This window comes from Somniosus microcephalus, unplaced genomic scaffold (assembly GCF_052327205.1).
Source record: "Somniosus microcephalus isolate GS21.2 unplaced genomic scaffold, FLI_Smic_1.0 unresolved_chr3, whole genome shotgun sequence".
Taxonomy (NCBI): domain Eukaryota; kingdom Metazoa; phylum Chordata; class Chondrichthyes; order Squaliformes; family Somniosidae; genus Somniosus; species Somniosus microcephalus.
In genome coordinates this window covers 60618290-60631204 of record NW_028225181.1, presented here as the reverse complement: position 1 = coordinate 60631204, position 12915 = coordinate 60618290, and the positions used below count along the sequence as shown (strand labels likewise).

Sequence of the window (12915 nt, the reverse complement as noted above, 5' to 3'; positions counted from 1 at the left end):
CAGTGTAGAGGGAGCTTTACTCTGTATCTAACCCGTGCTGTACCTGCCCTGGGAGTGTTTAATGGGACAGTGTAGAGGGAGCTTTACTCTGTATCTAACCCGTGCTGTACCTGCCCTGGGAGTGTTTGATGGGACAGTGTAGAGGGAGCTTTACTCTGTATCTAACCAGTGCTGTACCTGCCCTGGGAGTGTTTGATGGGACAGTGTAGAGGGAGCTTTACTCTGTATCTAACCCGAGCTGTACCTGTCCTGGGAGTGTTTGATGGGACAGTGTAGAGGGAGCTTTACTCTGTATCTAACCCATGCTGTACCTGCCCTGGGAGTGTTTGATGGGACAGTGTAGAGGGAGCTTTACTCTGCATCTAACCCGTGCTGTACCTGCCCTGGGAGTGTTTAATGGGACAGTGTAGAGGGAGCTTTACTCTGCGTCTAACCCGTGCTGTACCTACCCTGAGAGTTATCAGATACTTACACTGGGCAGGTAAAATGTAAATGTTTCGTTGTTGTCTGAACATTCTGTACTCAAGATGTCGACCACACCCATACCAATGCGTGAAACGTGAGGGAGTGTGTTTGGTGAACTGTGTGTTATGAAACTAAAGAGTGAGTCATAAGTCTCTTTTGCTATTACGTGACATGGGAGTTATTTGCAAATTGCATAGGATCAGAGTAGGGCGTGAAATGGGGAGTATCGAGGTGTTGTTCAGTCCAGGAAGCTGTTGGTAATGGGGGAGTCCCGCAGTTTGGGGGGTGAGGAGTCCCACAGTTTGGGGGGTGAGGAGTCCCGCAATTTGGGGGGTGAGGAGTCCCACAGTTTGGGGGGGTGAGGAGTCTCATAGTTTGGTGGGTGAGCAGTCCCACAATTTGTGGGGTGAGGAGTCCCACAGTTTGGGGGGTGATGAGTCCCACAGTTTGGGGGGTGAGGAGTCCCACAGTTTGGGGGGTGAGGAGTCTCACAGTTTGGGTGATGAGGAGTCCAACAGTTTGGGGGGGTGAGGAGTCCCACAGTTTGCGGGGTGAGGAGTCCCACAGTTTGGGGGGTGAGGAGTCCCACAGTTTGGGGGAGATGAGGAGTCCCACAGTTTGGGGGGTGAGGAATCCCCACAGTTTGTGGGGTGGGGAGTCCCCACAGTTTGGGGGTGAGGAGTCCCACAGTTTGGGTGATGAGGAGTCCCACAGTTTGTGGGGTGAGGAGTCCCCACAGTTTGCGGGGGTGAGGAGTCCCCACAGTTTGGGGGGTGAGGAGTCCCACAGTTTGGGGGGGTGAGGAGTCCCCACAGTTTGGAGGGTGAGGAGTCCCACAGTTTGGGGGGTGAGGAGTCCCCACAGTTTGGGGGGTGAGGAGTCCCACAGTTTGTGGGGTGAGGAGTCCCCACAGTTTGGGGGGTGAGGAGTCCCACAGTTTGGGGGGTGAGGAGTCCCCACAGTTTGGGGGGTGAGGAGTCCCACAGTTTGGGGGGTGAGGAGTCCCACAGTTTGTGGGGTGAGGAGTCCCACAGTTTGGGGGGTGAGGAGTCCCACAGTTTGGGGTGTGAGGAGTCCCCACAGTTTGGGGGTAAGAAGTCCCACAGTTTGGGGGGTGAGGAGTCCCACAGTTTGGGGGGTGAGGAGTCCCACAGTTTGGGGGGAGAGGAGTCCCCACAGTTTGGGTGTTGAGGAGTCCCCACAGTTTGGGGGGTGAGGAGTCCCACAGTTTGGGGGGTGAGGAGTCCCACAGTTTGGGGGGTGAGGAGTCCCACAGTTTGGGGGGTGAGGAGCCCCCACAGTTTGGGGGGTGAGGAGTCCCCACAGTTTGGGGGGTGAGGAGTCCCACAGTTTGGGGGGTGAGGAGTCCCACAGTTTGGGGGTTTGAGGAGTCCCCACAGTTTGGGGGGTGAGGAGTCCCACAGTTTGTGGGGTGGGGAGTCCCCACAGTTTGGGGGGTGAGGAGTCCCCACAGTTTGGGGGGTGAGGAGTCCCACAGTTTGGGGGTGAGGTGTCCCCACAGTTTGGGGGGTGAGGAGTCCCCACAGTTTGGGGGGTGAGGAGTCCCACAGTTTGGGGGGTGAGGAGACCCCACAGTTTGGGGTGTGAGGAGTCCCACAGTTTGTGGGGTGAGGAGTCCCACAGTTTGGGGTGTGAGGAGTCCCCACAGTTTGGGGGGTGAGGAGTCCCCACAGTTTGGGGGGTGAGGAGTCCCACAGTTTGGGGGGTGAGGAGTCCCACAGTTTGGGGGGTGAGGAGTCCCACAGTTTGGGGGGTGAGGAGTCCCACAGTTTGGGGGTGAGGAGTCCCACAGTTTGGGGGGTTGAGGAGTCCCCACAGTTTGGGGGGGGTGAGGAGTCCCACAGTTTGGGGGGTGAGGAGTCCCCACAGTTTGGGGGTAAGGAGTCCCACAGTTTGGGGGGTGAGGAGTCCCACAGTTTGGGGGGAGAGGAGTCCCACAGTTTGGGAGGTGATGAGTCCCACAGTGTGGGGGGTGAGGAGTCCCCACAGTTTGGGGGTTGAGGAGTCCCACAGTTTGGGGGGTGAGGAGTCCCACAGTTTGGGAGGTGAGGAGTCCCACAGTTTGGGGGTTGAGGAGTCCCACAGTTTGGGGGGTGAGGAGTCCCACAGTGCGGGGGGTGAGGAGTCCCACATTTTGGGGTTTGAGGAGTCCCCACAGTTTGCGGGGGGGGTGTGGAGTCCTCACAATTTGGAGGGTAAGGAGTTCCAAAGTTTGTGGGGTGAGGAGTCCCCAGAGTTTGGGGTTTGAGGATTTCCACAGTTTGGGGGGTGAGGAGTCCCACAGTTTGGGGGGTGAGGGGTCTCACAGTTTGGGGGGTGAGGAGTCCCCACAGTTTGGGGGTGAGGAGTCCCACAGTTTGGGGGGTGAGGAATCCCCACAGTTTGGGGGGTGAGGAATCACCACAGCTTGCGGGGTGAGGAGTCCCACAGTTTGGGGGGTGAGGAGGCCCCACAGTTTGGGGGATGAGGAGTCCCCACAGTTTGGGGGGTGAGGAGTCCCCACAGTTTGGGGGGTGAGGAGTCCCACAGTTTGGGGTGAGGAGTCCCACAGTTTGGGGGGGTGAGGAGTCCCCACAGTTTGGGGGGTGAGGAGTCCCCACAGTTTGGGGGATGAGGAGTCCCCACAGTTTGGGGGGTGAGGAGTCCCCACAGTTTGGGGGGTGAGGAGTCCCACAGTTTGGGGTGAGGAGTCCCACAGTTTGGGGGGTGAGGAGTCCCCACAGTTTGGGGGGTGAGGAGTCCCCACAGTTTGGGAGGTGAGGAGTCCCCACAGTTTGGGGGGTGAGGAGCCCCACAGTTTGGGGGGTGAGGAGTCCCCACAGTTTGGGGGGTGAGGAGTCCCACAGTTTGTGGGGTGAGGAGTCCCACAGTTTGGGGGAGTGAGGAGTCCCACAGTTTGGGGGAGTGAGGAGTCCCACAGTTTGGGGGAGTGAGGAGTCCCCACAGTTTGGGGAGTTAGGAGTCCCCACAGTTTGGGGGTAGAGGAGTCCCACAGTTTGGGGTGAGGAGACCCACAGTTTGGGGGGTGAGGAGTCCCACAGTTTGGGGGGTGAGGAGTCCCCACAGTTTGGGGGGTGAGGAGTCACCACAGTTTGGGGGGAGAGGAGTCCCCACAGTTTGGGGGGTGAGGAGTCCCACAGTTTGGGAGGTGAGGAATCCCCACAGTTTAGGGGTGGGGAGGCCCCACTGTTTGGGGGTTGAAGAGTCCCACAGTTTGGGGGGCGAGGAGACCCTCAATTTGGGGGGTGAGTTGTCCCCACCGTTTGGGAGGTGAGGAGTCCCCACACTTTGTGGGGTGAGGAGTCCCCACAGTTTGGGGGGTGAGGAGTCCCCAATGTTTGGGGGGTGAGGAGTCCCACAGTTTGGAGGTCAGCAGTCCCATTGTTTGGGGGGCGAGGAGACCCCACAGTTTGGGGGTGAGGAGTCTCACAGTTTGGGGGGGGTGAGGAGTCCCCACAGTTTGGGTGGTGAGGAGTCCCACAGTTTGGGTGGTGAGGAATTCCACAGTTTGGGGGGTGAGGAGTCCCCACTGTTTGGGGGGTGAGGAGTCCCCACAGATTCGGAGGTGAGGAGTCCCCGCAGATTGGGGGGTGAGGAGTCCCCACAGGTTGGGGGTGGGGAGTCCCCACAATTTTGGGGGGGTGAGGAGTCCCCACAGTTTGGGGAGGTGAGGAGTCCACACAATTTGGGGGGGTGAGGAGTCCCACAGTTTGGGGGGTGAGGGGTCCCACAGTTTGGGGGGTGAGGAGTCCCACAGTTTGGGAGGTGAGGAGTCCCCACAGTTTGGGGGTGTGAGGAGTCCCCACAGTTTGGGAGGTGAGGAGTCCCACAGTTTAGGGTGTGAGGAGTCCCCACAGTTTGGGAGGTGAGGAGTCCCACAGTTTGGGGGTGAGGAGTCCCACAGTTTGGGGGGTGAGGAGACCCACAGTTTGGGGGTGAGGAGTCCCACAGTTTGGAGGGTGAGGATTCCCACAGTTTGGAGGGTGAGGAGTCCCCACAGTTTGGGAGGTGAGGAGTCCCACAGTTTGGGGGTGAGGAGTCCCACAGTTTGGGGGGTGAGGAGACCCACAGTTTGGGGGGTGAGGAGCCCCACAGTTTGGGGGTGAGGAGTCCCACAGTTTGGAGGGTGAGGATTCCCACAGTTTGGAGGGTGAGGAGTCCCACAGTTTGGAGGGTGAGGAGTCCCACCTTTTTGGGGGTGAGGAATCCCCACAGTTTGGGGGTGAGGAGTCCCACAGTTTGGGGGGTGAGGAGTCCCACAGTTTGGAGGGTGAGGAGTCCCACAGTTTGGAGGGTGAGGAGTCCCACCTTTTTGGGGGTGAGGAATCCCCACAGTTTGGGGGTGAGGAGTCCCACAGTTTGGGGGGTGAGGAGTCCCACAGTTTGGAGGGTGAGGATTCCCACAGTTTGGAGGGTGAGGAGTCCCACCTTTTTGGGGGTGAGGAATCCCCACAGTTTGGGGGTGAGGAGTCCCACAGTTTGGGGGGTGAGGAGTCCCCACAGTTTGGGGGGTGAGGAGTCCCCACACTTTGGTGGGTGAGAAGTCCCTACAGTTTGGGGGGTGAGGAGTCCCCACAGTTTGCGGGGTGAGGAGTCCCCACAGTTTGGGAGGTGAGGTATCCGCACAGTTTGGGGGGTGAGGAGTCCCCACAGTTTGGGAGGTGAGGTATCCGCACAGTTTGGAGGGTGAGGAGTCCCCACAGTTTGGGGGGTGAGGAGTCCCCACAGTTTGGGGGTGAGGGGTCCCACAGTTTGGGGGGTGAGGATTCCCACAGTTTGGAGGGTGAGGAGTCCCCACACTTTGGGGGGTGAGGAGTCCCCACAGTTTGGGGGGTGAGGAGACCCCACACTTTGGGGGGTGAGGAGTCCCCACAGTTTGGGGGGTGAGGAGTCCACACAGTTTGGGGGGTGAGGAGTCCCCAAAGTTTGGGGGGTGAGGAGTCCCCACAGTTTGGGGGGTGAGGAGTCCCCACACTTTGGTGGGTGAGGAGTCCCCAAAGTTTGGGGGGTGAGGAGTCCCCACAGTTTGGGGGGTGAGGAGTCCCCACACTTTGGTGGGTGAGGAGTCCCCACAGTTTGGGGGGTGAGGAGTCCCCACAGTTTGGGGGGTGAGGAGTCCCTACAGTTTGGGGGGTGAGGAGTCCCACAGTTTGGGGGGTGAGGAGTCCCCACAGTTTGGGGGGTGAGGAGTCCCCACAGTTTGGGGGGTGAGGAGTCCCCACAATTTGCAGGGTGAGGAGTCCCACAGTTTGGGGGGTGAGGAGTCCCCACAGTTTGGGGGGTGAGGAGTCCCACAGTTTGGGGGGGTGAGGAGTCCCACAGTTTGGGGGGTGAGGAGTCCCACAGTTTGGGGGCGAGGAATCCCCACAGTTTGGGGGGTGAGGAGTCCCACAGTTTGGGGGGGTGAGGAGTCCCACAGTTTGGGGGGTGAGGAGTCCCCACAGTTTGGGGGGTGAGGAGTCCCACAGTTTGGGGGGTGAGGAGTCCCCACAGTTTGGGGGGTGAGGAGTCCCACATTTTGGGGGGTGAGGAGTCCCCACAATTTGCGGGGTGAGGAGTCCCACAGTTTGGGGGTTGAGGTGTCCCCAGAGTTTGGGGAGGGAGGGATCCCCCACAGTTTGGGGGGTGAGGAATCCCCACATTTTGTGGGTGTGAGCAGTTCCACAGTTTCGGGGGTGAGGAGTTCCACAGTTTGGGAGGTGAGGAGTCCCACAGTTTGGGGGGTGAGGAGTCCCCACAGTTTGTGGGTGTGAGCAGTTCCACAGTTTGGGGTGTGAGGAGTCCCCATAGTTTCGGGGGTGAGGAGTCCCACAGTTTGGGTGGTGAGGAGTCCCACAGTTTGTGGGGTGAGGAGTCCCACATTTTGGGGGGTGTGATTAGTCCCAATTCATGACTCCACATCCAAAAGAGGGCCGCTCTGACAGTGCTGCGCTCCCTCACTCCTGGCACCGGGTGTGTCGGCCTGGATTATGCGGCTCGAGTCCATGACTATTTACACCAGTGTTTTTGCTAAACCGGAACCTACGTTGTGTGTGGGAAACCTGTTGGGTTGGCCCTGTATGGCGTGACACTGCAGCAGTTAGCAGAATCTCAGTCACGCAGTCCTGAAAACATGCACACCCACAGAGCAGTGATAAGCTCAGAACAGGTGTGTCAAGTCCAGCACCACAAGCCAGCCTGGCACACACCCCAGTCTGCGACAAGTCAATGGCTTCCAAAGACAGGAGGTCGGAGATGCTGCAGGTTAAGGGGTGAGGTCAGTGTTTCAGACACTGATCTCTCGCCCTCTGGGGACGCGGTGGTCACGTCCCATCCCCCGCCGGATAGAATCATAGAAAGTGACAGCACGGAAGGAGGCCATTTCGGCCCATCGTGTCCGCGCCGGCCGACAAAGAGCTATCCAGCCTAATCCCACTTCCCAGCTCTTGGCCCGTAGCCCTGCAGGTTCGAGCATCCCAAGTGTACATCCAAGTACTTTTTAAATGTGGTTAGGGTTCCTGCCTCTACCACCCTTTCAGGCAGTGAGTTCCAGACCCCCACAATCCTCTGGGTGAAGACATTTCCCCTCAAATCCCCTCTAAACCTTCCCCCAATTATTGTAAATCTGTGCCCCCTGGTTTTTGACCCCTCTGCTAAGGGAAATAGGTCCTTTCTATCCACTTTATCGATGCCCCTCATAATTTTATACACCTCAATAAGGTCTCCCCTCAACCTCCTCCGTTCCAAGGAAAACAGGCCCAGCCTATCCAGTCAACACAGGAAGGCAGATTATTATCTGAACGGCAATAGATTGGGAGAAGGGGGAGTGCAACGAGACCTGGGTGTCCTTGTGCACCAGTCAATACAATACAATACAATACAAATCGCTTTATTGGCATGATAAGGTACATCTTATGTTGCCAAAGCATCAAAATACATTTATGGTTGAACACATAAACGCGGTTCCATTCATACAGTGTATAAACAGGTATATCCCTGAGTTTATAAATATACATTCGCCTTGTTTATACATACTCTTGTCTTAGTTTACTGGTTGTCCCTCTGTTCATGGCAAGCTGTAACATAGTGTGCCGCCTGTGTTACACAGCTTCTCTCCTCCCCCAGTAGGAATGGGAGTTTTTGGTTGTCATTCAGATTTCTGAATTCAGGGCATATTTGTGAGAATTTTTGATAGAAATTCTCTCTGATGCCCTGATATTTTCCACAGGCTGTGAGGAAGTGCATCTCTGTCTCAACTACTCCCTGACTGCAGTGAGAGCATATCCTGTCTTCTCTTGGCAGCCTGGTCTGCCTGTGTCTGCCTTTTTCGATCGCTAGGCTATGTTCGCTAAGTCTGTACCTTGTCAAGGTTCTTCTCAGTTTGTTATCCTTTACCATGGTCAGGTAATCAGCTATGTTGTATTGTCTGTTTAGGGCCAAGTAGCAATTGAGTTTGTTTTGGGTTTTTGTTGTTTCTGCCCAATATGACAGATATTTTTCCTTTTGCTGAGCGACGATTGTGTTGGGTCGAATTCTTTGTGTTACCCTGTCACTGTCCTGGGACTGGTTATTGTTAGTATTGTTATTAGTTACTTTATTGAGTCCCAGGACTAGTTGACTGAGGGTATTCTTCTTTATGGTCAGCTCTTGGCATTTCAGGGCGTCGTAGTGATAGCATTGGGGGTTGCTCATTTGTAGGTGATTCCAAAATTTGGTGGCTCTTTTTTGGATAGTGATTATTAATGGGTATTGGCCTAGTTCCGCCCTGCATGCGTTCTGAAGGTAAGCATGCAGGTGCAGCAGGTGGTTAAGAAGGCAAATGGTGTGTTGGCCTTCATAGCGAGAGGGTTTGAGTGCAGGAACAAGGATGTCTTGCTGCAGTTGTACAGGGCCTTGGTGAGACCACACTTTGAGTATTGTGTTCAGTTTTGGTCGCCTTACCTGAGGAAGGATGTTCTTGCCATGGAGGGAGTGCAGCGAAGATTCACCAGACTGATACCTGGGATGGCAGGAATGACGTATGAGGAGAGATTGGGTCGATTGGGCTTATACTCGCTGGAGTTTAGAAGAATGAGAGGGGATCTCATTGAAACTTATAAAATTCTAACAGGACTAGACAGACTAGATGCAGGAAGGATGTTCCCAATGGCGGGGGAGTCCAGAACCAGGGGTCACAGTCTAAGGATAAGGGGTAAGCCATTTAGGACAGAGATGAGGAGGAATTTCTTCACCCAGAGAGTGGTGAACCTGTGGAATTCTCTACCACAGAAGGCAGTGGAGGCCAATTCATTAAATATATTCAAGAAGGAGTTGGATATATTTCTTAAGGCTAAAGGGATCAAGGGGTATGGGGAGAAGGCAAGGACAGGGTACTGAATTTGGATGATCAGCCATGATCTCATTGAATGGCGGAGCAGGCTCGAGGGGCCGAATGGCCTACTCCTGCTCCTATCTTCTGTGTTTCTATGTTTCTTTCCTCATAGCTAAGGTTCTCTACTCCCGGCAACATCCTTGTAAATCTCCTCTGTACCCTCTCTGGTGCAATCACATCTTTCCTGTAATGTGGTGACCAGAACTGCACGCAGTACTCTAGCTGAGGCCTAACTAGTGTTTTATACAGTTGAGGCATAACCCCCCTGCTCTTGTATTCTATGCCACGGCTAATAAAGGCAAGCATTCCGTATGCACAGAGGTGATGAAGGCCACTTCGCTCTCTGATGAGGCAGTGAGTTTGCTATCGTCTGTGGCTCAGTGCGTAGCGACACTCTCGCCTCCGGGTCAGATGGTTTAGGGTTCGAGTCCCACTCCAGAGACCTGAGCCCCAGAATCCCAGGCCGACACTACCCGCGAAGTACTGAGGGAGCGCTACACTGTTTGAGGGGCAGTACTGAGGGAGTGCTGCACTGTCGGAGGGTCAGTACTGAGGGAGGGCTGCACTGTCGGAGGGTCAGTACTGAGGGAGTGCTGCACTGTCGGAGGGTCAGTGCTGAGGGAGTGCCGCACTGTCGGAGAGGCAGTACTGAGAGAGGGCTGCACTGTTGGAGGGGCAGTACTGAGGGAGCACCGCACTGTCGGAGAGGCAGTACTAAGGGAGCGCTGCACCGTCGGAGGGGCAGTACTGAGGGAGCACTGCACTGTCGGAGGGACAGTACTGAGGGAGTGCTGCACTGTTGGAGGGGGAAGAACTGAGGGAGCGCTGCACTGTCGGAGGGGCAGTATTGAGGGCGCGCTGCCCTGTCAGAGGGCAGTACTGAGGAGTGCTGCACTGTCGGAGGGGCAGTACTGAGGGAGCGCTGCACTGTCGGAGGGACAGTACTGAGGGAGCGCTGCACTGTCGGAGGGGCAGTACGGAGGGAGCACCGCACTGTCGGAGGGGCAGTACTGAGAGAGCACTGCACTGTCAGAGGGGCAGTACTGAGAGAGCGCTGCACTGTCGGAGGGGCAGTACTGAGCGAGGGCTGCACTGTCGGATGGGCAGTACTGAGGGAGCGCTGCACTATCGAATGTGCAGTACTGAGGGAGTGCTGCACTGTTGGAAGGGCAGTACTGAGGGAGCGCTGCACTGTCAGAGGGGCAGTACTGAGGGAGTGCCGTACTGTCGGAGGGTCAGTACTGAGGGAGTGCTGCACTGTCGGATGGGCAGTACTGAGGGAGCGCTGCACTATCGAATGTGCAGTACTGAGGGAGTGCTGCACTGTTGGAAGGGCAGTACTGAGGCAGCGCCACACTGTCGGAGGGGTTATACTGAGGGAGTGCTGCACTGTCGGAGGGGCAGTACTGAGGGAGTGCCGTACTGTCGGAGGGTCAGTACTGAGGGAGCGCTGCACTGTCGGAGGGGCAGTACTGAGGGAGCGCTGCACTGTCAGAGGGGCAGTACTGAGGGAGGGCTGCACTGTCGGAGGGGCAGTACTGAGGGAGCGCTGCACTGTCAGAGGGGCGGTACTGAGGGAGCGCTGCACTGTCAGAGGGACGGTACTGAGGGAGCGCTGCACTGTCAGAGGGGCAGTACTGAGGGAGCGCTGCACTGTCTGAGGGGCAGTACTGAGGGAACGCTGCACTGTTGGAGGGGCAGTACTGAGAGAGCGCCGCACTGTCAGAGGGGCAGTACTGAGGGAGCGCTGCACTGTCGGAGGGGCAGTACTGAGGGAGCACTGCATTGTTTCTTTCTGTCGCTCTTTCTATCTTTCTTTCTTTCTTTCTTCCTTACTTTCTATCTCTCCCTCTTTCTTTCCATCTTTCTATCCCTCTTTCTTTCTATCCCTCTTTCTATCCCTCTTTCTTTCTATCCCTCTTTCTATCCCTCTTTCTTTCTTTCTTTCTATCCCTCTTTCTATCTTTCTATCCCTCTATCTTTCTTTCTATCCCTCTTTCTATCTTTCTATCCCCCTATCTTTCTTTCTATCCCTCTTTCTATCTTTCTATCCCTCTACCTTTCTTTCTATCCGTCTTTCTTTCTATCCCTCTTTCTTTCTTTCTTTCTTTCAAGCGATGAAGATAAACAAGGCGCAGTTGGACATGAGGTTCCTACCTGGTAGCCCAGAGTCCTGCTTCCCTTGCCCTTTGCGGTGGTTCCATTGACGAGCAGTTGGGGATTGTCGCTGTGGGACCAGGTCCGTTCCCTCCTGTCAAAGAGCTGGATCCTGGCTGCCACCAGCCCGAGGGGACCCGGGTCCAAGACTTCAGAGTCCGACAAGCCGAAGTCCTCAGGGTCCTTGAGACCATCCAAGGGCTGTGGGCTCGTCGGGACTTGTGGTACATTCCATGCCCTCACAGTGAATCGCGACATCGTGGAGGGGGAGAAGGAGGAACAGGGGGCGGTTTTGAAATCTTCGCCGTTCACCTTCGATTGGGCATTTCACAAGGAACATGGACTTTCAGTTCCAGGAGATCGGTGATGGAACCAGGACGGTCAGCTCCAGGAGATCGGTGATGGAACCAGGACGGTCAGCTCCAGGAGATCGGTGATGGAACCAGGACGGTCAGTTCCAGGAGATCGGTGATGGAACCAGGACGGTCAGCTCCAGGAGATCGGTGATGGAACCAGAACGGTCAGGTCTAGGAGATCGGTGATGGAACCAGGACGGTCAGCTCCAGGAGATCGGTGATGGAACCAGGACGGTCAGCTCCAGGAGATCGGTGATGGAACCAGGACGGTCAGCTCCAGGAGATCGGTGATGGAACCAGAACGGTCAGCTCCAGGAGATCGGTGATGGAACCAGAATGGTCAGCTCCAGGAGATCGGTGATGGAACCAGAACGGTCAGCTCCAGGAGATCGGTGATGGAACCAGAACGGTCAGCTCCAGGAGATCGGTGATGGAACCAGAACGGTCAGCTCCAGGAGATCGGTGATGGAACCAGAATGGTCAGCTCCAGGAGATCGGTGATGGAACCAGAACGGTCAGCTCCAGGAGATCGGTGATGGAACCAGGACGGTCAGCTCCAGGAGATCGGTGATGGAACCAGGACGGTCAGCTCCAGGAGATCGGTGATGGAACCAGGTCGCGCAAGTCTTCAGCCGGATCCCAGTTGGAGATACTTTGCAGGTCCTTCCCTCGGTCTGTATCACCGGGGGCCAAAGCTGGCCAATGGTGAGACCAGGACACTCGGAGGGGGTTGGCCCCACTTCTGGTGGTCCCCTGAAGTGCTTGGAGGTCAAACAAATGGCGGCCTCCTTCTCATTGGTGGGCTTATCCCAAAGGTCCTTGGTTGGTTATTTGGTTGGTTGGTTGCTCGGTTGAGTTGTTGGCAGCTTGTATAGTTGGTTAGTTTAATGCGTGGTTGGTTGAGTTGTTGATTGGTTGGCCGATTGGTTAGTTGGTTAGTTAGCTGGTTGGTTGGTTGAATGGTTAGTTGGTTAGGTCGTTGATTGGTTGGTTGGTTAGTTAGTTACTTGATTGGTTAGTTGGCTGGTTTGTTGATTGGTAGGTAAGTTGGTAAGTTAGTTCGTTGGTTAGTTGAGTTGTTGGCCGGATGGTTAGATGGTTGACTGGTTGAGTTGTTGGTTTGAACTAATTAAAATCTGTGGTCAGTAAAAAAAAAATTTTAAAAAACATTGAGTAGACTAGGCCTATATTCTCCAGAGTTTAGAAGAATGAAAGGTGATCATAATCAGAATCAGAATCAACTTTAATGTCATTGTTAGTGCACAAGTGCAGTACAACGAAATGTAGGCTTGCGGCTCCCGAGAGTGTACATTTAGATTAAGACATTTAAACATTCAACATACATTTGGCTTGTAATACATTAACATAAACATAACCATAATAAAGTGCATTGGCAGATGTGCAGGCTTTAGAGTTTATTTGTGGAGTTCAGTAGGATGACAGCCCTGGGAAAGAAGCTGTTCCTAAATCTGGTCGTACGGGTGCGAATGCATCTGTAGCGTCTCCCAGATGTCAGGAGGGCAAACAGACTGTGGCTGGGGTGGGTAGGGTCTTTGATGATGGTCC

At 55.3% G+C, this 12915-nt stretch overlaps 2 protein-coding genes across 2 annotated transcripts in view; both read right to left on the bottom strand.

Moving 5' to 3' along the window:
• LOC147091599 (pleckstrin homology domain-containing family G member 6-like) overlaps positions 1 to 12470 on the bottom strand; it is a 201505-nt gene extending 189035 nt beyond the window's left edge. The window contains exon 1 of the mRNA XM_085976827.1: positions 10994 to 12470. Within this exon, the coding sequence (XP_085832953.1) occupies positions 10994 to 11251 (258 nt within the window). The 5' untranslated portion in view covers positions 11252 to 12470. The remainder of the gene's footprint in view (positions 1 to 10993) is intronic.
• On the bottom strand, positions 628 to 5690 carry LOC147091600 (uncharacterized; the record flags this gene model as incomplete). Its single annotated transcript, XM_085976453.1, has 9 exons — positions 628 to 716; positions 1178 to 1338; positions 1747 to 1923; positions 1971 to 2363; positions 2848 to 3239; positions 3529 to 3659; positions 4049 to 4180; positions 5148 to 5224; positions 5269 to 5690. Coding segments are annotated over 9 exons (1974 nt in total), but the record flags the coding sequence as incomplete, so codon positions are not given.
• Positions 12471 to 12915: the final 445 nt, after the last annotated feature.